Below are 27,269 nucleotides of genomic sequence, written 5' to 3'. Positions count from 1 at the left end.
AGTATTCTAAATGTAGTCTTACTAATAATATGGGATAATGGTGACAAACGGCACAGTTACAGGTATTATGAGAATTACAGTGAAATTTACTGCAAAATATTTTATTTAGTGGGATAAAATAGAATTAGCATATGATATTATAAGATTTACTGAGAAATCTCTTGAGACGTTGAATAGTAACTATGTAATTATTGTGTCAGCACAGTATATACAGCCAGAATAATTCCTGTCCATTTATGCTCCATATCCTGAAACAATCTTTATCTCTTATGCTGCTGCTCAACATTATGTAAATATTTTAATGTACTATCTAGCTAACACCCTATCTCCAATATCCATTCTCTGCAGTGTACCATGTCTTTTACATAGGCTAGGAGTTTGGTTCCCTGCTTCGCTGCTGTCTGAATATGGAAATTCATGAGCTACTGCAAGTCCATAAAACCACACTCCAAATTCATTTAATCCTTTACAAATCTTTATTCCTTTTTTAATCCACTGCTTTTGTGTTGTGTTTCAGCAACAAATGTTTACATTTTCATAAAGAATGCCTTAACAGAATTTCTGTCCAAAAGTAAGTAAGTGATTCTAATACAGAAACTTCAGTAGGGCACTGCAATGTACCTTAAGCAGTTTTATTTTCCCCTGAAACTTTCCTATTTCCTTCCCTAAGCAAATTTCAACTTTTTGATTTCAATATTCCATTTTTTTGACCAAACTGTATCTCACTCATTACAAAGTATTAAATGCTTAGAAGAAATCGACATATTATGCCTCCTATTTCTCCTTTCAGTAATGATTTCAGACACTTTTTTACAAACGAAATTATAAGTCTACACTTCCTTGAACAATCCTTTGTTCCTTCCTTAAATATAGCAACTAAATTATTCGTACAAGACCTTTTCTACTACTTGCATCCCTAGTAAGCTGTCAGAAGTTGTCAAATTATTTTACATTTTCCTTGCTGGATCCTATGAAAGTCTATGATGTATTTCCATTGGGCATGGCATGCTGTCAAGTTTTTAACAGTCCTCATTGCTTTATTAGTCCCAGTATTTCCCAATAACCAAAATAAATGCTCTTTACATACTAAATTGGAATTCTAAATTGACAATGATTTATTTAGTAATACTGAAAATACTGGAAACACAGACGTCTACAGATTTGAAAGCATTTACAGAGCAAGTAGAGCACCAATTGGGAAAATGATTACACTGTGTCACAGATATCAAAAGTCTTAAAGACAGCTCCCCTTTTAAAAACATTCTGTTAGATTAGTATTAGTATTTGTCCTAGCCCTTTTCTGGGAAAAATAGCTATCTAATATCCAAATGACAGGAAATTAATAATTCCTTATGAAAATCAAGGAATGAAAGATCAGGGCACGGACGAGAGGACAGATGACCCGTAGCAGACTTGAATTTAATAGAAGGTACACAACAACAACAGATGTAGCATCGAGTATCAGCATTTCTTGACATTTCACTGGTTTGCTCCAGTTTTGAAGACAGGTCATTCATTTATTTCCTGAATACCAGACATCCCAACAGATCTTACAATTAAGTTCCTTTAAAATTAGGATCACATAAACCTGGGGTCCAATTCTTCCAGAGTAACTCCACTAGAATTGCTATTCTCCTGCGGTGGGAGATAGGTCCACAGGATGACAACAGAGGCCTTTCACATTTGAAACTATAATTATTGCCAGTGGCACATAAAAGACAGTAAAAATCTTATTGTGATCTATGCAAACATTTCCAGATGCAAGGTGTCATAATATTCTCAAAGATAGAAAATCATTATTTTTGAGAGTCCTTCTGAGATACTATTTTAGCTCCCTCGTAACACATTATGAAACCACTGGGTTACCTTGACATCTTGGTTAGCAGAATTGCTAATCAAGCATCTTGGTTTTGCTATCACAAAAATGAAGAGGTTCTTTATACTAAGCATTAAGAACGTGATCCAGTGGTAAATACCAGGCTGTAAATATTAGTTAGCAGTTAAAGACAAACTGATGTACTAAGGTATCTTACAGAAAAAACCTTTCATTAATTAAGGCAGGACAGTAGAAATTTTAACAAACCACCAGGAAAAGAATCACTGATTAGAAACTGAGAATGCATATTGTATGTGTGTCAAAATATATACAACCCTTTATTTCCTGTGGAAAAATCCCAGAGAATTCTGTTTGGGTTCTTAAATCACATGTGAAAAGACAAGCAATCCAGCAAGTGGAAATAAAGATGAGTTACAGAAGAGTATCCCAATAATTGGCTCAGTATTTGAAAAAATAAGTCTAAATTTTTAAATGATTGAGGTAAAAAAAAAGATTTAAAAAAATTAAAACCTCTACAAAGATAATAAAGAATGATGATGTGTTAATTTGGTGCCATGTGGAATATATGCTGTAGGCAATTTCAGGGCTCTGCTTTTTTGAACTGAGTACACACTTAACAGAGATAATATGCTTTGCTTTTAGAGTAAGAAAAACATTTGCTATACTGCTGGACAACTGATAAAACAAACAATCTAGTGAGAATGACATCATGCATCCTGGCTTTTGGCAGTGGACAGAACATTCAAAGGATTAGAAGGAAGCCTCCAAAAGATAAAGTGAGACAAACCACTTGGCTGCCAGGGTAAAAAACCACCATAAAAAATGATCATATATTTTTGAAAGTTACAATTTTTAAGTTAGAAAGAATTATATACGCACATGCATGATCCCAAATTTGGTAAGGAAATCCCTCAATGTGAGTTGCAGGCTGGAGTTTGGGCACATAGTATATGGCTAGTGAATAAACAAGCTCCAACTCTCATATGATTTGGGGTATTTGCATAATTTGAAATATGTGCACGATACTGAAGATTTAAGACAGAGTGAAGGAAAGAATGTGACAAAGCTAGTTAATATCTAGCTCTTAAAATGATAAACGAGGGAATTATTGCAAAAACAATTAAATGTTACAAATGCATACCACTGTTTGTATGGGGGTCCAAGAAATTTAAAAACTGAGAAAAAAGTTCAACTGTCCATACAATAACTGAAAATTGAAGATTTTGTGAATAATTGTATGTGTTGGCTTGCAAGGCAGTATCTCAACATTATGTGCAGACTTCAAAATTATAAATACATTTACATTTTAAAAGAAAATACATGCAAAAATTCCACCTTTACTTATGTGCTAAAATCAGAGTTCAGGATTCTGGGTCCACCTGCAAGAGCTGATGGTATCACGTGCACCTAAGGAGTGCAAGGATGTTCTCCTTTCACGTGTTAGCAATGTCATCAGCTGCTGCAGGAAGAACAGAACAATGAGTCGGATTGTGGCAATTTTTAAGTCAACACGTAATCTGACATACAGCTAACTAAAAGCTTTTCAGTTCACATAAGAAGCAAAACACTGCACAATAAAACCCAAATAAACAAGATTTACTCACGTTTGCAGTACTTCCTTTCCCTCCTTGATGAAGCTCGCCCAATGACATGGCATTAGATAGTCCTTTTCAGGTCAAGACATCAAGCTTTGGTCCGCAGTTCCCTCCTTTAATTGGGCTGAAACTTATGCTATAAGGCCAGAGGGATTCTCTCACTGAGGGCTCAACTTCACTCATCTCCTAGAACAGTGATGATGAACCTCTATGGCATTTGATGCCATTTCTGTTGGCTGTGCCACAAATGGAGTTTTGAGCCTTGGTAGAAGTGATGATCAGCAATGGAGATCGCTGACGTAATCCAGTTGATCTCAGATGTCAAGAGAGGCAGGGCCAGAATGAGACAGATGACAGTAGACTGAAAGGAAAGGAAGGGAAAGACCAGGAAGAAATAACTGAAAGGGGAAAAATTTCAAGGAGAGAAACAGATTAGGTGAGAAAGGTAGAATCGGGAAGAAGAGTGAAAGCTAGAAAGGGGAAAGCTTTAACACAACTGAAGCCTCTCTAAAGTCTGCATCCAATAACTAGCAAAATTTCACTTGTGGCCCTCTGATTCAAGAAGGTTCACCATCACTGTCAGAGAGAAAAAGGAAAGGAGGTGTGCACTGAGGGAGCTCCATCAACAAAGGAACAGACACTGCTGCAACAGCTACACACATGTTTTTGTTTCCTCCTCAGTTTCATTTTGCCCACAATGGAAGATCTTTAAGAACAGAAATAAGGTGAAAAAGGGTAGGATAAGAAAAGAACAGAACTACCAGGACATCAGAGAAAAAAAAGATGAGCTCAGGTAGACTATGTTGTAAGTACAGCAGGATGCCCATGAAATAACTTCACAAACTTTTCTGATTAACCTGTTCCAGTACAAGAATTATTAATTATTATTATTATTACTATCTCTAGCGAAATAAGTTAATAGTATATGATATCAAAGGCTTACAATAAGTTGACAGGAAAATTACTTCCAATAATTAACAGGCCAGATTCTAGAATATGATTCAACCCTGTTGTTCTGCTCAGAACCACTTGGAATTCCATGGCAGATGGTATCTTACTGCTGGCATAAAGCCTGCTCCAGTCACTCCTATCCCAGTATAAAGGACATAATAGAACAAAAGTCTGTGATTGCTAGATCTAGCTTCATGGGTGTAAGGTTCAGTAGGGCCAGCATAGACTGGCCCACAGGGTCAGGGAGCTGTAACTGGCTCCATGATGCTCCTATGCAGGGGAGAATCCGTTAGAATATTGCTGGCTACTGTACTGTCAAAGCAATGCCTGGCATTTTGCTGAATGATAATATGCCTCAGTTTACAAGAATTTACCCACAGTGTTATTTAGAATGTAATCTATATCACTTCTTAAAACATTTTACAACCAAAAGAGAAATGTATTGCTCTCTTGATAACCAGTTGCTGTTGTTTAACTGGATTCTTATTTATGGTACTTGAGTAGAGCTCATAAACACATTTTGAAAATGATACTCAAATCCATAGTTTTAGAAGTGAAGGAGCTGTTAGTCTCAAAAGTCCTTTGACATCCCCCCCACAAAAAGATTGAAGTATTCACTCTAACTCAATTCTGGCAGATTCAGCAATTATAAATACTGTAATTATATGCATGAGTTTTTAGAGCCCAAGAGTTTAATTTGAATACTGCATTAAGATTTCAGAAAGATGCAAGTTTAGTTTTTCTGCATATGTGTTTAAAAAATAGTGTAGCTGTGTGACTAATACCTTTGTTTTTTCAATGGCTGTGCATTTAAATTATGTTAAAGCCCTGATTTCTTGGTTAAGAGTTTTTTTTTTTATGTAAACCAAAAGAAATAAAATGAACACTAATTCTGAAAACCCTAATGGAGTTGCTGTCAGGTGTACCTTTGACAGGATGTAATTTCTGTGAAAAGAGATACTCCAGACAGTTACAGTTGTGGATTACGTGTTACAGATACAGTTACAGATACAGTTGTGGATTACGTGCAGCTATACTGGTTAAAACACTTTTCTAACCTACGAGGTAAATCATCTCTATGAAACTTTTATCTCCTTTCTTACAGACTATGCAATTTGAAAAAAGAAGAGATGTAGAATTTTTTTCCACATTATTTCTTTCATATACTGGTGGCTATGATCCTGAAATTTGGAGAAAGGGGAAGCATATTCATATTTTTCATCTATCCATATTCTGAGAGCACGGGGTTGTCATTTTTACTAGTATGTACCAAGCATACTTTCACAGGGCCCAAAACAAGATGCTGATTTCCATGAGAGTTAAGATAGCTCAGTACACCTCACAAGAGAGATTTAGTACTTTACAGGATTGGACCCCTAGTCAGAAGACCACCAATAAATTATTTCCAATTAGACTTCAATTAGTCTGTGCCTAAATCTGGTTTTCAAGATTGTAGGTCACATTACTTCAAAGATAGCCAACATGTCGTCATGGCATACATGTCATGGTTTCCAAGAAGCTGATTCTTGAGACAAGGTGTTTGCAGCAAGTTGTAAATGGATCCAATACCACTGAGTACTTCACATCCAGAAGACATTTCTTGCAGTTTGTGTTCTGTAACTTCGACTTAGAAATTAAAATACCCATACTCTGAATGTGTTTGAAACTACTCTTGAAGTATGGGCACTAGGACTGCTGGCAGCTACATATGTAAATAATCACTATATCCAGACCTGAGGAACACAAGAATTAAGTTTCCCACTGTCTGTTCATATGGTAAGCTACTGGTATGCTGTTCACTCCTATTTTGACTCTGTGCTATTCTGAATATTAAAAATAGCATTTTAGTATACTTTGCTATTACTTTTAGTGCATATACATGAAAAAGATGGAGATACTAGAACCAGATGTTGTCATCAGTCTTTAAAGTAGATATCAGAGGCCATTAATGACATAATGGCACAGGGAAATTTAGTATGAACTGTGAACTAACTTCTAATAACTTGGATATAATAATACCTAGCTCTTCTATAGCACTTTTCTCATCAATAGATCTCAAGGGTTTTACAAAGAGATGGTGAAACTGAAACACAGGGAGAAGTGATTTGTCCAAGGCTACCCAGCAAACCAGTGGCTTAGCCAGGAATAGAACCCTGATCTCTTGAGTCCCAGTGCATGCTCTATCCACTATACTACATTGCCAAGTTTTACTTACTTTCCATATCTCCCAGGTGGAATGTAAATATCCAATATCCCACTGAGTAAGATATGGATTCTCAAAGAGGACTCAAAGATATGGCTCCAGGGTAAGTATTATATCCTGTTACTCATTAAAGTTGGGATATGTGTAAAATTAAAGAAAACTTCAGTTTCTGCAAAGGTTTACATATTATAGTAGTTGGTTATATTGAGAAGACATTTGCATGAAGTACTCCAATCACCAAATTACTCAGGTCCTCTATGACAAAAATGGTTGTATATCTAGGGCCTTGTCTACACAACTGCTTAAGTCGACGTCAGTTACGTCGCTCAGGGGTGTAAAACAATCAATTAGCTGAGCAACGAAACTTCACTGATTTAATGCGGTGTCTACACCGTGCTACGTTGGTGGGAGATGCTCTCCCGTTGACATAGCTTCTGCCTCTCGTTGAGGTGGATTAAATATGTCAATGGGAAAGTGCTCTTTCAATAGATTTATCACGTCTTCACCAAACCCGCTAAATCGATGTCGCTGCATCAATTGCAGTGGTGCCGATTTAGCACAGTAGTGAAGACAAACCCTTAGATGTGCCATAACAGTAGTGAGGTATTTTAACCAGAAGGGTAATATTTTGACTTTTACAGTCTGATCAGGATTGCATTTAACTCAGTGGTTCTTCTTAAAATTTATTTTGTCTGAATTACCTATGCAAATTCCCCAAAGAGATAAGGAAATAAATATCTGTCAAACTGCAAATTGGCTTAAATCAATTTGTTCAACAATGAACAGAGTTATTTTTTCTATTTCATTTCTTAGTTGTCTTAGATCTAGCTGTATTTGTACAGCAACTAGCACAATGGTGTACTGGTCCATGACCAGGGAAACAGGCTCTCTGGTAATACATAATAATAATAGTACATACAATATAAAATGCATCAATGGAGATTATCTAAGAACTGAGGTACAAGACTTCAGTCTACAGAAGTGTCAATCTGGCTCTTTTTAAGACCTACCGTTTCACTTATAGAGTTTGCCATTAAAAAAGCCAACATTTGCCAACAGTAACTCCACAAGTGTATCTGAGATACCACAAGCTAAATCTTATTTCTGAATATTAGGAAATACTGTGATATCTCCAATGCCAAAATGTGATAACTACTGTCAATGGTTAACTTTTTGGTAAAAAAAAAAGAAAGAAAGAAAATTAGATTATAACACTATTCAAATAAAACCCAGTATAAAGACAAAGGAAGATTTCCCCCCTAATTCCAGTTATTGAAATGCTTCAGAACTTTTCATATGAAACTATGTTTTGATTAACTTTATTAACTTTAGTGCTGGCTACAAGGGAAAAGACACTAAGTTAGTTTGTGTAAGACCTAATTGGGTCTCAAAACTATGACACGAAAATATAGTTGTGCTAAATATTTTGGCAACTGAAATGCCAAAACCATTTTTTGGTTGTTTGTTCCACAGGGGATAACTAATGACATAATCTGACCTGAATTTTACAATTCTGTCCGCATTGGCTCACTGGTGCCTCGAAGCTTGAGGCTAAAAATGAAAACTGGCCTCTCCCACCTCAGCTCCCTTGTAAATGTCACTTGTCTCTCACCAACAGAAATCAGTCCAATAAAAGATATTACCTCACCCACCGTGTCTCTCTAATATCCTGGGACTGATAACAACACTGCATACGTGGGAAGAACACACATGCAAAATTAGCCATACGTATTCATCTCATTATGCGACAAACAGATCAAAGCTAGAAGAGGAATTTAATGAAGTTATTAGCTGTTCCCTAAATTTGCCTAACAGCCAAGCTTAAATATGGCAATTTTTATAGTGTAGACATTATTTTTATATAAGCCTCAAACAGATAAATACCTCTCCAATTCAAGTTTTACATCTTCACAAGACATAAAAGCAGATTAATTTGTAGGAAATGTTATAGATCTCATGAGTTTCCTGAGCAGCACTGATTGTTAAACTATCACTATTCTCCTATAGTTGTAAACAGAAATGTCCAAACTCAGAAGCCTACCACCAGTTAACTCTCTAAACTGTAAAAGCCTTTCTTGGGACATGAAATAAACTATCAATTGAATTGGCATTGTGAACATACAGGGAGACCCTCAGTACCATTCTTGCCAGTATTAAAGCAACTGTCTGATAACTCAACCTAAGAACAAAAAATGGTTTGCTTGAACAACAGAAGCAGGAAACACAGTACTCTTAGCAAGTTTTTACTAATTGTCTTCGTATTTCTGCTATATTTTGCAAGTCTCAATGGGGAAAAAAAATATTCCCTATGACTTACCACTTCCAAGGCAGGGAGCCAGATTGCTTTTCTGCCACCAATCCATTTCACAGTCAATTGAAATTAATTTTTTAAGAAGTATTTCCTCAAGTGGAGAACATTTCTTGGCAGAGGGAATCTGATAATGCCTACAGAATGCCTACTAATGAAGAAAACCCAAATTATCAGGGCATTCGGTGTGACCGTCCAAGGATGAGACACTAAACCTTCACCATGAGTTCTGTATCTACTGAATATATACTGTGTGTAGTAGAAAAGAATAGAAAATGGAATACAATTATTTACTAATTATTTACTAAGAATACGGTTTGTCATAATTTCTTCTCTACCACCCAACATGTACATCTCCTCTTACCAGAGAGCAAAAAACCGTCAATCAAGGCAGGGATAATTCTTCGAGTCCTCTCACTTCCTTCTTAGTTCATAAAATTCCTGAGCTAATCCTTTAAGGGCAGCCAGTCAGACTCCCAAAATTAATGGGGGAAAAGAGGTTGGGAAGCAAAATAGAGAAAAGAGATTGCTTCAACAATTACCAGTCAGTAATTTTTTGTCAACCATTGTCTCTTCCCCCATCATATGCTTCCAGATAGAGAGCAGATGTAGTGAAATAGTACCTACCCAAGAGGTTTGTCTATCTCTTTCTGTAACCGGCATATGTACTGACCAAATTAACTTCTGCACAGAGAATGCTTTCTCTATAAGAAATTAGATATTTCAACATCTTATTGGACTAAGGGAGCTAAACACGAGAGTTTATAAAGTCCCATAAAAAGAGAAACTAAAGGTGTCCTTTCAGATGACAAAAGGATTGTAAGACAGAAGTCAGAACAGCTTAGTCACATTATGCTCTGAGAGGCCTGGAAGCCACATTTTTTGAGGAAATGGGAGGGGGGAAAACAGTCCCTTTTAAAATTAAAGAACTTAAGGACTGTACCAAGAAAAATTACTTTGTCCCCAACATGAGAAAATCATCATACTGGATACCTAAACCGTTGACTTTGATTAGGTTCAGTTAAAGACTTTCGGAAAGGTTAAAAGAGTGGGATGGTAAGTTTATCCTTTAGATGGTAAAGGTGTTTAACACTTCTGAGCAACCACAAAATGGGGAAAGGGATGTAATCTGTAGTAACAAGTAGTGATATTACACAGGCTGGATGAATGAGAAATGCCTGAATGTAAGATTGGAAAATGGCCTACAATGATCTGCTTGACGAGCATTTGCCAACCTAGAGTCAGAGAGAAACATGTGGAATTGTACAGCCTACACGTACCAAGATGAGAAATCTTCACAGACTCCTAATCCAGGTGAACCTCAAGAGCTGCTTTCCATACCGCTTGCATCTGTACAGGTATGTCTGCACTGCAGTTGAGAGTGTGCTTCCCAGCATGAGTAGACAAACACAGACTAGTTCTTTTTAAGCTAGCACACTAAAAATAGCAGTGTAGCCGGGGTAGCCACCTGCATACAAACCTAGTCCAAGCCATCTCTTGGCTACATTGCTATTTTTAAAGCATGCTAACGAAAGCAGAGCTAGCACATATGTCTACCTGAGCTGGAAAGCATGCTCCCAGCTTTCGTGTAGATGTACCCTAGGTTATGTCTGTTAGAAGATAATGGAGGAAAGGAAAACACACACTCAGAAGTATAGGAAACTACTCAAAGGAGAGTACTGTGTCCAGTTTGGGCCCCCACACTACAAGAAGGATGTGGAAAAACTGGAAAGAGTCCAGTGGAGGGCAACAAAAATGATTAGGGGACTGGAGCACATGACTTATGAGGAGAGGCTGAGGGAACTGGGATTGTTTTGTCTGCAGAAGAGAAGAATGAGGGGGGATTTGATAGCTGCTTTCAACTACCTGAAAAGAGGTTCCAAAGAGGATGGATCTAGACTGTTCTCAGTGATAGCAGATGACAGCATAAGGAGTAATGGTCTCAAGTTACATTGGGGGAGGTTTAGGTTGGATGTTAGGAAAAACTTTTTCACTAGGAGGGTGGTGAAGCACTGGAATGGGTTACCTAGGGAGGTGGTGGAATCTCCTTCCTTAGCGGTTTTCAAGGTCAGGCTTGAAAGAGCCTTGGCTGGGATGATTTAGTTGGGGATTGGTCCTGCTTTGAGCAGGGGGGTTGGACTAGATGACCTCCTGAGGTCCCTTCCAACCCTGATATTCTATGAGTCTATGACTTCCTATGTAAAAGGAAAAGATGACCAACACATGAATGACACCCTTTGGAAGAAGTAACAGGAATCTAAGACTCCTTGCTGTTTCCTTTCTGTCAAAGTGTTCCCTCACAAGAATGGGGAAAGACTCAAGAAACTCAGAGACCCACAGCAAAGTCTTGTTTTAGTTTAACTGAGAAGAGATAGTATCAGAAGGGTAGCCGTGTTAGTTAGTTAGTAAAAGCACCAAAGAGTCCTGTGGCACCTTATAGACTAACAGACGTATTGGAGCATAAGCTTTTGAGGGTGAATACTTCACCCATGAAAGCTTATGCTCCAATACGTCTGTTAGTCTATAAGGTGCCACAGGACTCTTTGCTACTGAGAAGAGGTTGGAAACTAAACCATCATAATGGGAAAATTGGATTTTGAAGGCACATATCCACAAAAACCCAAACCTAGAGTTTTCATGGGAGTAGAGAAATCAGACCATGAGACCCTTTATGGGAGACAGAGCCTGCAATGATAGCCTTCCAGATGAAAACTATGTGAGTGTGTGGGTGGGGGGGGGGGTGGAGAGGAGGTAGTAGGAAATCCTGCATAAGGGAATCCTCAATCATTCATTCAACACATTGTGAATCCAACTATCAACCTGGAGGTTTTCCTAATGGTGAAAGAGCCAAAGAGCCAAAGTTCTTGAAGCTTATCTGAAGGTTCTATAAAAAGAAGAATGTTGTGTTTCTAATGGATGCAGCTAGACATGGGTAGTTCTCCTAAGGCAATCTTTGAATTATTATATTAGATTGTTAGGGGTCCTCAAACTTTTTTTGCTGGGACCCTCTTTGAAAATATTTCAGACTGTGAAGACCCACCTCCATACCATACCTTACTTCTGCGCTGCTGCTGGCGGCAGCACTGCCTTCAGAGCTAGGTGCCTAGCCAGCAGCCACTGCACTCATGACCCCCCTATAACAGTCTTACGACTCCCTTTTGGGTTGGGGCCCTCAGTTTGAGAAACACTATGTTAGAAGAACCTTACTTGGCTGCCTCATTTTTAGGAGGCTAGACAAACAAGGTGATAAGCAAGAAGCCATCAGTAGTTAGATTAGAGAATAACAATAAAGTTGTCTCAGTCATATTCATTCCGTCTGCCTAAATATTAACAACAGGGAGGCTTGCTGCCTAAATGTAAGCTGTGAAAGCAGTGTGGTGTGATGCTAGGGCAGGGGCGGGCAAACTTTTTGGCCTGAGGGCCACACTGGGTTTCTGAAATTGCATGGAGGGCTGGTTAAGGGAGGTTGTGCCTCCCCAAACATCCAGGCGTGGCCCGGCCCCCGCCCCCTATCCGACCCCCGCTGCTTCTCACCTCCTAATAGCCCCCCCGGGACTCCTGCCCCATCCAACCCCGCCTGTTCCCTGTCCCCTGACAGTCCCCCTGGGACCCCTGTCCCCGACTGCCCCCCACCACCCCATCCAACCCCTCCTCTCATTCCTGACTGCCCCCTCAGGACCCCTGCCCCATCCAACCACCCCTTCTCCCTGACTGCCCCCGGGGATCACTGCCCCCATTCGACGCTCCCTGTTCCCTGCCCTCTGACCGCCTATCCACACCCCTGCCCCCTGACCACCACCCCAAACTCCACTGCCTTCTATCCAACCCGCCCTGCTCCCTGCCCTCTTACCGCGCCGCCCAGAGCACCAGGACAGGCAGCCGTGCCGCCTGGCTGGAGCCAGCCACACTACCACGCAGCACAGAGCCAGCGGCGCAGTGAGCTGAGGCTGCAGGGGAAGGGGGACAACAGGGGCGGGACTGGGGGCTAGCCTCCCGGGCCGGGAGCTCAGTGGATGGGCAGGATGGTCCCGCAGGCTGTATGTGGCCCACAGGCTGTAGTTTGCCCACCTCTGTGCTAGGGCATTAAATATGTTAGTGCACAAAGAGAAAATCAGATCTTTCAAGTAATCCATAGTTGCTATAAATCAAGAGTCGTGGGGGGGGGGTTTGGAAGAGTTACCCTGAGCCCCAGAAAGACTAATTTTCAGACCCTGCAGCAAAAGTTTTCTCCAGCCAAGACACAACTGCATGATTGAGTGTAGGTAGAAGAGGCAGCTGAAAGCCCTGCCCGGTGCATTACTCCAACGAAGGAACGTTGCTGGAGAAGGGCCCTAAATGTTTTTTTTACTTACCCGGCACTAGAAACTGTTGTGGGAGAGGGCCAAAGATACAGTCTGCTTTAAGAAAGGGTCAGAACTTTTAAAGTGCCTACAAGTCTGTGAGGAAGGAGACAGAAAGCTGGAAGCAAGACCACCTGGAATTAAGATTGCTCCAAAAGAAGTACTTATACTAGCAAGAATAATGCAGCTGGAGCCTTAGACTCCTCTCTCTTTCCCTTCTGCAACCTCCCCATACTGGATAGTCCAAAACAAGGAATTACCTGATGAATGGATTCCATGCCTCACAAAGCCACAGAGTGTGGAGAAAGCATCATTATACTTATCTTGATTGACAGTTCTTTACACCTCCTTGCCTCATGGTTAGGAGACACATACTGCTCTCTATGCAGAATTGTACGGTGGGATTCAGGAAGAAGAGACTAACAACAAACAAACTATAGACTTTATTTTATAATCACTATTATTGAAGTAAAGAGGCACTGAGAAAAGCTCCTATGAACCTAATCCTAGTTGGACTGTAGAAACACCAGAATGAGATTACCATGTGTGGAGGTGGGGGAAGACATAGTGTTGCTTTTCTTTACATTACAGGAAAAAAGGAGATATAACCACAAACTAAAACTCTATCTGTAGATCCAGGAGCAAACCCTACCAGATTATTACCTAAGGATGACAGGAAGGAAAAGGAGAAAATAAATAAATCATCTTCATAGTGAAGTGACCGAGTAAACACTTATGCTAGAAAGAAAACCAGTAGTAATTAATAAGAAAAAATAAACCTAAAACTTTGAGGAAAAAATTAACACTTTAGGTTTAAAGTATTATCTTCACTTTATTTTATTTTTCCACACAACAGACTATTAATTTAGTCATGAAGCCCTTTAACATTTCATGCTTTTCAGTTTGCTAGTATAACTTTACATCTTATAATAGAAAAACAAGCAATTGTTATTTCTACAAAGGCTTTTTTGGTGTGTTTTTTGTCAGGAATACAACATTTTCATTAAGTGATCACTGCTACATTTAGGGAAACAAGGGGGTACATTTTCAAAACCTTGTGTAGGAGATGACCACTAAAAGAATTCTTAAATAATGTAAAGTAAAAAAAAAATTTTTTAATTAAAAACAGTCAGATTGCAGGGCTTTTATACATATATTACAAGAACTAAGCAAAACTATAAAGATTTATTATTTTTGCATGACAAGTACAATGATAGTTGTTAATGGGGTCTTTAAAAAAACCAATACTCAGTAGCCCTTTTATTTACCTTGTGTAACCTATCAGAGTTAGATTTGTAACATTTCGTATACTAATGCCAATGGTTTGGTTTTCTATATTTCTAGCAATCAGTATGTTAGCTGTCAGAGAGGTTTTTTAAAAGAAACATACCAGGATCCAAAGAAAATGAGATAATGGAAGAACGCTACAGCAGGACTATCACTCTGCAGCAATAGATTTCCACATGTAATGTATAGCTCTAGGAACCTTCAGATCATCTTGCATTAACTTCTTCAGATGAGGTGGAAATTAAAAGGGGATCCCAGAAATATCAGGCAGATGGGATCTACATCCCAGCAAAGAGAGAAGATTCTTTCACTAAAGCAGTCCAGTCCTATATCTATATTGACAATGAAAAATCTTTTTCTTATTGATAACACCAAGAATCACTACACTTCTACAGTAAGCAGTTTGATAGTTATGCTAATGGGGAAAGCAGTATCTCAGCATCATTTGGGTGGTCATAGAGGACGTCAGCCAAAAGAAACAGAACAACACATTGGTTAAACTGGATTTTCATATGCCTTCAGTTCAGTGTTTCTTACTTTGCTGCTGACTGACATAACATTTTTGCATCCTCCTCCTGCAGAGAAGTACTTTCTCTATTTTGATGTATGTTGAGAAATTTTAGGTGTGATTCAGTTTCTAAGCACCAAAAAAGTGTTTTGGAGAAAACAGTCACAAGGAATCTGAAAAATAGATTGAATATGCTTCGTGGTTTTACTGGAGCATAGACTATAGAGTTAAATCATTAAAGCTCCTCCTATCAGCACTGACACTTGCTTCAAAGGATGCTTTTAAATACAATGTGGGGAACCAAGCAGTATTATAGAACCAGAGCTGAAGTATGGGACAAAGAAGATGCCTGTATGTAGGTAACAGCACATCTTCAATACAGATTATCAAGGACCAGTATTACGTGGAAAGACTAGGGTCAAACATAGAGAATCCCGCTAAAGGATGGAACATAGCCACTCTTGTTGACAATAGAAAATGACTGAATGAAAGGAATCCCTGCAGTCAATTTGGAGACGGCTATAAACTGGATCATACTGATCAAGCCCCAGAAAGTCTCAAATCTTATGGTGAACCACAAGGCTTTAGAACTTCACTTTGAACTGTTGTATATGTTGCCTAAGTCACTCTTACATTGGTTAATGTATGAATACTGAGAGAGAGAAACCACAAAATAACTTAAAATATATCTACTAGCATTAGAACAAGATTCCAATAAGTGTTGAGAAGTTGAAGAGGAATGTATTTAAAATGAGAATTAGATCTAGCATCAGGACACAAAAGTAAAGCACAAAGTGCAAATAGCTTTCTCGTGCAAGAAACTCAGAGATGCAAGGATATCCAAGCAGCAAAACAGCGAAATCTCAGGGTTTCTCCATAAGCACTTTGAGACCAACTATCAGCCTGTGGTGAAACTCAAAGAGAGAAGATGGGAGAAAGGAATGAGGTGCCTTACAAGTGGAAGATTTTGAAATATCAAGAGTTGGGAAACAACTGTGTCCCAAAAGGTGGTAAGTAGCAGTTCGACCAGTGGAAATAAGATATTGAGACTTCATAGGAAAATTAATGCAGAAACTAGAAAACATTTCAGATTCCTGTAGAGTTGCCAAACAAAACAAAAACAAAAAATCCATAAGGGAGGTCCACAGAATGAGAGGTAACAACTCAAGATGAAAGACAGCTGGCAGTGAACACTGGGTGACTGCTTATTTCCAAAGCCTTTTAAAAATTAGATGCTATAAGGCCAATATGTTCTAAGCGAATCTCTGTAATCACACAGTTTTGGCATGATATTGGCAAAGAAGAAAAAAGTGAAACAAAAAACAAAAAAAGAAAAATCATGATACAAACAAATCTGTATTTTTTTACCTATACATATACACATAATAAAAATGTTTGGAATATATTTGTATATCTGAAAGGCTCTTTTCCTAATCTTTACATGTAAAAAAAAAACAATAGCCATGTCAGTGAATCAGAAATCTTATTTTGACAATCACTTGGTATTCCATATATAGAGTAAACACAAACTTGCGAGAGAATAAAATATGCATAAAATGCCCATTTTGCATATACAAATCACTGTTTCTCTAACAAGTAAATAATGGTATTCATTTTCAAAACAATACAATTTAATTTTATTATACATGAAAAATAATACCACAGGATTCTTTTCTATTATCTAAGGGTGTTTATTTAAATAACTAAGGCAGATCTATTCAGTTTTAAAGTATTTTTCCACACAGTGCTTTTACATTTATACCCTTTGCAGGACTCATCTGTTTAAAGCTACATATTTTATACAAATAATGTAGTTTATATCTTTGTATACAATTTGTTATCACATACCCATGCCTCTGCGTGAATGGGCCTGATGTTGCTTAGTAGCACCTCTTCATAGTTTCCATAATCACAGAATTTAACAACTGCAGTTGTTCCAGAAGAATGAAGAGCTTCAATTTCTGCCCTATAAAACTTAAAGAGAAATTTCTAAAGGTCATAAAACATTGGATTAAATATTACAAGAAAAATCAATAACATTTTAAAAGATTATATTTTAAACAATTTATTATAAAAGTTACTAAATTTTCAAAAATTGTTTGTATCAAATATGCATATTCTAGAAACTCATGTCAGTTTCAAACCAATGCAAATGTACATGTCCCTCATTACCTGGACATTTTTACACAATGGAAAAAAGATAGACAGTGGACAGAGCTAAGAATTAGCAATTCATTTGGACTTTTTATTCAGAACACATTCAGATTATTACAAAAAATGTGTGAGCATTCCTAGACCAACAGAATGCCTAAGTGATTTAGGGTTTAAAATGCAGGGAAGTCCTGGTGGCATTATCAGAGACAGAAAAGTGGTATCAAGATGACAACTATTTTATCTTTCTAGGAGGATTTATAGAAGGAGAGTAGGGATTCACTTTTCTAATTCTAACAAAACAAGAAGTTTGAACAAGTACACTTCTAATTAATTTCTGCAAGGATCTTAAAGGGGATTTAGAGCAGCCATGAGCCGAACTAACCTCAGCCTTTTCCCAAACAGAACTAAGCTGAAATATGTTCAAATCAGTTCACATAAATTAATCCTCCCTATCAAGCATCTATGTTCAGATAATCTCCAGACTGAAACAAATCTTTGGAGACTATCCTATCACTCTTTATAGAGTTGAACAGGAAGAAATCATTATTTCCTACAGTAATTACAACCACCACTGCACTTGACTACCTGGCTACAGGATCTTTCCAAACAACCACTGGAGACAGCACAGGCACACACCAGTCCACGACTATCTGCTGCATCAATACATTTCTTGTCGCTAATTTTCACCAAGATACACTACATCAGTAACAAGCAATGAATTATGTTCTTGCTTAGCACATTTTGTGAGTTCCTGACTATCCACAACCCAGCAATTCAAGCATCACACAATGATTAAATTATTTTTCTCAAAAAATTCCATCCATAATTCATGTACATGATGCAAATGAACCAGTTCCAAATATGCACACATATTTGAAACATGCAACCCCCTATATTAACCTGTCCTCATGATGGCAAACATTTGTGTATGAACATCTGACCATTTATTTTGAGTCATATAAGCCAAAGAGGCAGATTAAAAATAAAAAACCTTAATTGCTTCTTTATTTAAAAGAAAAAATTAATTATTGTAAAAGTTTCCAAAACTGCCCTGGCCAGTTCCCACTCTGAACATTTATACACCAGAATGACTGCTTAAAATATTAAAATAATACAAATCATACCTGATAAAAAAAACAGACATATGAAATCATTAGAAATATTAGCTGTTAGACCAACCATGAAAAAATCCACAAAAACCCACAAAAACCATAAACAATGAAAAAATCCAAAAAAGACCAACAATGAAAAAATCCATAAAAACCCACAAAAAATTAATGTAATTTTTCTTTTCAGATTGTCAAAAAACTCAGGGTTGGGGGGCAGAGATTAAAAAAACAAAAAAGATGGATGGCAATAGCAATTGAGAATAACAATTGGGAAAAAATAATGTAAACTGGCCATAACAATGAGAAAAAAAAAGAAAATTTCTTCTCATAATCAAAAGTAGCAGGAATTGGAAACATTAAAAAGTTCAAATGAAATAAGGGAATATTTATACTTTTAAAGTCAAGACAACAAAATTGTTGGCTTTTTAACAGACACAAATAATTAACCCATTCTAGAAATATTTCAGCTAATAAACAATGTCCTGGTGACGTATAAAAACAAACAGCAGGGAGGTGCCCATTTCCTCTGATCAATGTGATCTTCACCTATATTAAGAAGGGCTGTAGGCTGCTGCTGCTAGCACCAAAAATGTCACCTGTTCATAAAGATCACTCTGGACAGCAAGGAATTCCATTTCCCTTCCCCAAGACTTAGTACGCCATGTACCTCATGTATGCGGCCCTAGGTAACAAGTTACTAGCTCAAGTAAGAAATTACACACACATGCTCTCTCTCTCTCTCCCTCCCCTCCCCCTTTGTGGCAGAACATTGAAGCCACCATCCCTTTTGTTTTTAAAGATACAATTTACAGTATTTCCTACTTGATTGGGGCATACCTTGTTGTCTTCCCAATAAAGAGCAAAACATTCATCCCTGGGCCTCCAGCTTTTACCATACTCCACAGGAATAGATGGTTCCAATATTTTTTCTGGTTTGATGGGCCCAGATCTCCTTTTCGGACCAGCGTTATAATATAACATTTTGTCTTCAAAAGGTGGAGCAACATTGGGTCCTGGTGATTTAATAGGTCCTACTCGTCTTCCTTTCTGTGGATATTCAGTGTCTCCATTTGGTAAAGTATTAAAACTATCAGTTCTAATAGGATTCTTGTAGTCACTATTCATACCAAAATGTTGCTCATTTTTTAAACTGAAAGTTTCATTACTTATTGTTCGTGTTTTCCTGTCATAAAAATTGTCAGGATTATGTATTTGGTTTTCCTTTTTTCCTCGTTTCTGATTATCATCATCAATGGTATCTTGAACACTGGAATTCTCTCTCAATTCCATGAATGCAGCCCCTTTTCCTAGTCTGTTTTGCATAGCATTATCCCTCTTTCTAAAAGAAACATCACTCTGGTGAATGGCTGAGGGATGACCAATATCCTTTAGCCTATCATTCCTTGGATAAAGTCTATCACACTTATTTTTATCCTCAGTCCATTGCTCCGGTCCTAAAGAGCTGTGTTTTTCAGGACCTCTGTTTCTTGGTAAGCCACTACTTTCCAAAACCTGTCTTGAATTCTGAATGTCCCTTTGAAAACGAGGAGGTTTCTCATTTCTTGGCTGTCTAGTATCATTTCGAGGAAGATGTCTTGGATGGGTGTAGTCTTTTATGCCATTCTGCTCTATATTGAGCACTCTGTGTTGCACTTGATGTGGTGGATGAGACTGTGATTTTGGTTCTACAAAGAAAAAGAACACAGTGTTTCAATTACTGGCACCATTAATTTGTGGCATTAACAATTTACTTCACATACAAAGAATCAGTTTTAAGAAATAACACGTCAGACACTGAGATACAGAGGTTCTATGATTAGTTTAGAAAAACAAGTGGCGTTCACCCACGTGGTGTGGCAATGGAATAGTACACCATGTTTAACAGGGACAGAACTAGGTTTGAACTTGAGATTATCATTCCCAAATCCAGTGGGAAATATGTACCATACTCTGTGGTACTTCGATCAAAACACGTACTCACATGAAAGTGTGGGTGAGAGATCTGCAGGAAGCCACTCATTTTTCCCCAAAGGCAACTTGCTTGAACAGCTGCCATTTTAAGGAGGGGGGAGAAAACAAAGATTCCAGTGTGGAGAAAAGGAAGGGGAGAACACAAAGGAAAAAAAGAAGATTTCTAATTTAAATTATGGCTTCCAAATTCAGAGCAAGATGTAGATGAACTCAGACATACTCAAGATACAACAAGGTGTGTTTAAGAACCTAAGAACATAAGAATGGCCTTAATGGGTCAGACCAAAGGTCCATCTAGCCCAGTAGCCTGTCTTCCGACAGTGGCCAATGCCAGGTGCCCCAGAGGGAATGAACAGAACAGGTAATCATCAAGTGATCCATTCCCTGTCACTCATTCCCAGCTTCTGGTAAACAGAGACTAGGGACAGCATCTTCTCTTAATCTCTTCTCTTTGGCAGCAAACGGGGACAGGTACAGTATCTGAAAAATGGATAGTCGCTAAACCTTTAAATGGAATGTAACAGGGAGACCTTCTTATGAAAAAGTCAGTGAGCTAACTAGAAAATTTACAAGCCTCAGAGACTACAAAGTAATACTAAAGCTTTTATCTGCTTATGCCATCTTTTCAATCTTTAATCTTGTCTGTTCCCAAACCCCCAATTCACAAACATGGCAGGAAGAATCCAACAAGACAGCAATACCATTCCTGGGTTGCTTTTGCTGGAAAACACTTGAAAATAAGGTGCATTTCATTCTTTCAGTATGTTTTTAATAGAGATCTTTCACGTTGGTTTTACATTTGCAAAAATATTCTTAAATGTTATTCCAAAATTACATAGAACAGAATAAATTGGGAAATAGCAATGAAATTATGTGAGAAAACAGAAAAAATATTTATAAACAGATATGTACAAATCTAGGAAAGAGCCATACAATTAAAAAAAGAAAAAAAAACAACCCGGCATTACCAGAGAAGTGCCAAAATAGACCTTGAGTCAGCAAGGAAAGTAAGCATATCAATGGCCCCACTGACTTCAGTGGGATTACTCATGTGTTTAAAGTTAATGCTTATTACCTTGCTGAATCAAATCCATACCAAGTACTAGCAACTAATAGTTGAGAATTATAATTGTAAGTCAAATTACACAGGACATTACAAAAACACATTGTGTAAGTAAATGTATTATCCTTCAGGGTAACCTGTTTTTTTTCTGGCCAATTATTTAGTGAAATTAATCACAATTCATTGCACATGCCCCTGCGGAAAATGATCAAAAGGAACAAACTGAATATAAAAATTTGGAACCACTGCTTATGTTACTTTATAGTCAGATGTACGTCACTTAGTCCAATAAAACTATTTACCAAAAAAAAAAAAAAAAGGACTTTCACTGGGAATTGGGTCCTTGAAACTCTCTGTCAATTTTTGTATTTAGTCTTATGAAAAGGGTACAAAGCATTTTTATTAGCAGCACTTTTTAGCAAATTTTAAGACCATTCTCCCTTCTCAAGTAGTCTTTTCAAGTTCAATAGAGCTATTCACACTATTTAGTTTGCGATACAGCAATACAGAATAATTGTAAAAAGTAAAGCCAAATTCTGTCCTCAATATACTCATTTGCAACGCTCCCAAAGTTAATGGGAGTTGCAGCTGTGTAGCTCAAGTCAGAATTTGGCCTCATGTTAACACACTGTACCATGTAGGTGTCAGTGGAACCTGATGCCTATGCCGAGCTCTGAGACCCTCCCACCTTGCAAGGTCCTAGAGCCGAGGATGCCCCCCAAGCCTGGATGTCTACAGTGGAGTTAACAGCCCTGCAGTCTGACCCCTGTGAGCCTGAGTCAGCAGACACACGCCAGTCGTGAGTGTCTAACTGCAGTGTAGACATACCCAAGGGGTCCAGAATGCCTGCAATTCCTTTAGGGGTTATCAAGGGATTAATGTAGGGTACATTGATTTAAATCAAGGCTATTTAAATCAGTGATTTAATTAATTATTTAAATCACCAAGTGGAAAGCCTCAATTTAAATAATTAATCGTAATCAACTTTTCCATTTGTACTTTAGTTATTCTCTAAAGAAAGGTGCATTCTCACTGGCTGATATAATCATTAAATATGTTGATTTGTAACTAAATAGAGCATTTACACTAGATTTAGTGCATCTTTTTGCTACCTAAGAGAGTACACTATAAAGATATACATTTATTTAAGCAATCATATAGCTTAATATTTTCAGATTCTTATTAACTGTTTATTTTTAGTATGAACTTCTGTTGGTGAAAGAGACAAGCTTTTGAACTACACAGAGTTCTTCTTCAGCTCTGTGCAGCTCGAAAGCTTGTCTCTTTAGCGAAGAGATGTTGGTCCAATAAAATATATCATCTCACCCACCTTGTCTCTCTTATTTCCTTGGACTAATACAGCTACAGTAACACTGCAAACATTTTTAGTATGTTAGAAAATGCTGAATGATATATTGCTTATTTACTAGATAATTAAGTTTTTGCACATGATTTGTATTAAGTTTCATTAGAATGGTAACTGGAATTTAAACAAACACACAAAGCAGTGTATAAGATTTATTTGTATTAAACAAAAAACCTTAAAAGGCTTTGGATACAAAAACTTCTCTTATCAAAACATGTTTCACAATTACAACTAAATGATTTATTAAATGAGGGATTAACTATAGTCAGCTAATTAAACTGATTATTTCATGTCAGCCTGGGAAAATTTTCAAATATGCTGAACTGAAAGTGACTGGAGCTTAAATTTCTAGTCACACTTCAGTCTCTTGAAAATAAGACGGCCTCCTAAATTACTTAGGCTGACCTACTGTGCCATATTTATAAAACTTGACCTCAAAAGTCAGATGTTTCCCCCTGATTCTTTATTTATATAGAAAAGCAGCCTTTAACTCAAAGTTTTTGATAGAGGCTTACGGAGTCAGCATACTTTTTTTATTTACGTATTTTAAGAGATAATAAGTAGTTTAGGCCTTAACATATTGTGACGTGGTCTAATTAAAAAATAACCACGCAAATCAATGTTGCTACCACTGTTATATAATTGCAAAGAATCTTATACAAAGTGTGACACATGGCCAGAAAGGGTTAAGCATACTGCAGGCTAAATGACCCAAAGCCAACCATGAAAGACATATTAGAACGTATGTGAATGGTAATTAGGGCCTGATCCTACCACCAGGAGAGGAAAGTAATCAGGAACAGTCAGCATGGATTCACCAAGGGCAAGTCATGCCTGACTAATCAAATTGCCTTCTATGACGAGATAAGTGGCTCTGTGGATGAGGGGAAAGCAGTGGACGTATTGTTCCTTGATTTTAGCAAAGCTTTTGACACGGTCTCCCACAGTATTTTCGCCAGTAAGTGAAAGAAGTATGGGCTGGATGAATGGACTATAAGGTGGAGAGAAAGCTGGCTAGATTGTCGGGCTCAACAGGTAGTGATCAATGGCTCCATGTCTAGTTGGCAGCCGGTATCAAGTGGAGTGCCCCAAGGGTCGGTCCTCAGGCCGGTTTTGTTCAATATCTTCATTAATGATCTGGAGGATGGTGTGGATTGCACCCTCAGCAAGTCTGCAGATGACACGAAACTGGGAGGAGAGGTAGATACGCTGGAGGGTAGGGATAGGATACAGAGGGACCTAGACAAATTGGAGGATTGGGCCAAAAGAAATCTGATGAGGTTCAACAAGGACAAGTGCAGAGTCCTGCACTTAGCACGGAAGAATCCCATGCACCGCTACAGACTAGGGACCGAATGGCTAGGCAGCAGTTCTCCAGAAAAAGACCTAGGGGTTACAGTGGACAAGAAGCTGGATATGAGTCAACAGTGTGCCCTTGTTGCCAAGAAGGCCAATGGCATTTTGGGATGTATAAGTAGGGGAATTGCCAGCAGATCGAGGGACGTGATCGTTCCTTTCTATTCGACATTGGTGAGGCCTCATCTGGAGTACTGTGTCCAGTTTTGGGCCCCACATTACAAGAAGGATGTGGAAAAATTGGAAAATGTCCAGCAGAGGGCAACAAAAATGATTAGGGGACTGGAACACATGACTTACGAGGAGAGGCTGAGGGAACTGGGATTGTTTAGTCAGCGGAAGAGAAGAATGAGGGGGGATTTGATAGCTGCTTTCAACTACCTGAAAGGGGGTTCCAAAGAGGATGGATCTAGACTGTTCTCAGTGGTAGTAGATGACAGAACGAGGAGTAATGGTCTCAAGTTGCAGTGGGGGAGGTTTAGGTTGGATATTAGGAAAAACTTTTTCACTAGGAGGGTGTTGAAACACTGGAATGCGTTACCTAGGGAGGTGGTGGTATCTCCTTCCTTAGAAGTTTTTAAAGTCAGGCTTGACAAAGCCCTGGCTGGGGTGATTTAGTTGGGGATTGGTCCTGCTTTGAGCGGGGGGGTTGGACTAGATGACCTCCTGAGATCCCTTGCAACCCTGATATTCTATGATCTCAGATCTACTTGATGCTTCAATGCAGGGGAAGCTTATGCCACAAGATTGAGATCCCAGATCTGACTGGACCACCCTGAATATAATTTGGACTATAACCTATGGACCAATTCTGAAAGAACTCTTTGCAACCACAAAGCTCACCATCTCTGCTATGAATCTAAACCTCAAGACTGTACTCATATCTGTATTATACTGATCTTTTAATCAACACTCTCTTTTCTTTTTTTAATACATTTTAGTTTAGTTAATGAGAACTGGCTTGTAAGCATGTATTTGGGTAAAATCTGGAATATTCATTAACCTGGGAGGTAATGTGTCAGATCCTTTGGGATTAGAACTTTCTTATATGATGAATAAGATTTTCAGTAATCCTCATCATATTTGACTTGGGTGTCTGGGTGGAGGCCTGAGGCTGGGTTACTCTAAGGGAACTGTGCTGTTGGCTTCTGGGTAACCAGCGAGGTATTACAGAAGCTGTTTTGTGCTGGTTTGGTAAATCTACGTATTGGAATAGCCACCAGCTTTGGGGTGCCCCATTCTTTGCATTTCACCCTAATTGAGTGACCTCGGTTGGCTCCTCTGCGACTCTGGTCACACATATTTTATATTAAATTGAGATTTCATTTTAAAAAGTTTTATTTTTAAAAACAAAAACTCCTATTATAATTTAAACAATAAAATAAAAAATCCAATTAAAATGAAAAAATCCTTTTTTTTTTTTTTTTTTTGGTTTTTAAAAACAATCATTGATTTTTCTCCACCCTGGTATAATGACAGTCATTTTTCATATTCCATAAATGAAAATATATTTACAATTTATTTTGACGTGAAAAGTAATATTACTTAGTGTATAAACTGTCACTCAAAGAATGTGATAGATTAAACTAAATCTGGATATAATAAGTTTTTGAAGAGCTTTTGGAGTGCATATTGGTAACACAATTTCCCATGGTCTGAGGACACGTTCTAGTTAAACTGATGACAGTCAGCTATTAAACAGACCGGTTTGCCTTGAGGGACATCAGAGGCATATATTTATCTCTGCAGAAAAACTTGGAAGAGATTTTTATATTCAACTCCCGTGTCTGTTTTAGGGATGGGCAGAAATTCTATAATGGTGAATTTTCAAAATAATTTTTATGGTGGTCATTCTGAAAAAGAAGATGGTTAATTTATTGTATAGTCTGTTCATATCTTACATAACAGTATCTGATGTAATTACTATAAATGTAATGTTTTAACAGGTGGGGTTTTTTTCGTTTTCTTGCTGTGGGTTTAAATTTTTAGGTATCTGGAAATACTGTTTTGCCATTTTCTGAAATCTTTCTACGAATTATGTAATTATTTTGGTGGGGGTTGCAGTTTAAGGCCACAAGCAAGCAAGGCACTTAAGTATATACTTACAAATATAGAAGGTTTATTACCAAAAGTAAGAAATGTACAGTAAAGAATCAGTAGCATGCCATATGCTAGATTCGAATAATGCAATTCACTACGAAGCCACAATATAACTTCATATAATTAACAATCCCTGAACAGCAAAGTAACCAGCAACAAAACAGCTCGGATGTTGCAGGGCATGGTGTAAGTATCTCACACACTGATCCGCCCTACAGTAGTGTACAGTACAGTAGTGTACAGTGTAATTTCCTACACTACATTTGGATCTTGGCAGCCCCTTGCATCCATTTGAAGGGATTCATATTTTTAAGAGAGCCAAATATTTGAGAGCAAGCCAAAAAAACGCCAAACAAGTCCATTTAATAGATGACTGAGATGCATAATAATGCATCAGGTATAACATATACACGTGGACATAATCACACAAATGTAATCACAAAAACTATTTCAGGATAATATTATAAAACTCCAAAAATATTAAGCACACAGTTCTGGATGTCATGTAATAAAAAAATTACACTTTGGGCCTATATTTAAAAGGAGTGTAATCTATGTCTTTTTCCAGCCATCTGATTATGTCCCACATCTAAACATATTGTGTAATGAACTCCAAATTGTTTAAAGTTTAGAGAATGTTCATGGCTACAAAATGAAAGGGCTCAATCTTGAATCACCTCTAACACCCATGGAGAGGAGTAACGGGGCATCAGGCACCCCATTATTTCCTTCAGATGGCAACCCATACCACTAGTCTGTGCAAGTTGGGAAGAGCAGCTGCTGTGGGGCTCACCGTGCTCTCTACCACACAACTGAGCGGGGAATGGGAAGGCGGGGAGAAAGAGAAGGCAGTCTTGACTCTGCCCTCTCAACATGGATGAGTTGGTGTGCAGGTATAAATGACGTGTTATCATTACAAGGCTGATAAAGCTTACTTCCAGTAGGGGAATAGGAGAGAGCAGGAACTGTGACACTGCGGACCTTCATTTAATCCTGGGGAACACTATTATATATAATTCCACAAACTAGCTTCAAATGTTTTTTTTCCGGCTTATTGATTTCAATTTCAAGGAATAGTTACAGAACATTACTAATTCAGATAATGCTTCTGTTCACTTTTT

At 38.0% G+C, this 27,269-nt stretch overlaps 1 protein-coding gene across 1 annotated transcript in view; it reads right to left on the bottom strand.

Moving 5' to 3' along the window:
- The window catches only part of TDRD3 (tudor domain containing 3), a 302,953-nt gene that overhangs the window by 37,865 nt on the left and 237,819 nt on the right, over positions 1-27,269 (bottom strand). The window contains exons 11-12 of the mRNA XM_074961727.1: positions 19,130-19,977; positions 16,878-17,003 (exon numbers count right to left, since the gene is read on the bottom strand). Coding sequence (XP_074817828.1) covers positions 16,878-17,003; positions 19,130-19,977 — 974 coding nt within the window. The remainder of the gene's footprint in view (positions 1-16,877; positions 17,004-19,129; positions 19,978-27,269) is intronic.

This window comes from Natator depressus, chromosome 1, assembly GCF_965152275.1.
Source record: "Natator depressus isolate rNatDep1 chromosome 1, rNatDep2.hap1, whole genome shotgun sequence".
Lineage (NCBI taxonomy): Eukaryota > Metazoa > Chordata > Testudines > Cheloniidae > Natator > Natator depressus.
This window is presented reverse-complemented; position numbering and strand designations above follow the sequence as displayed.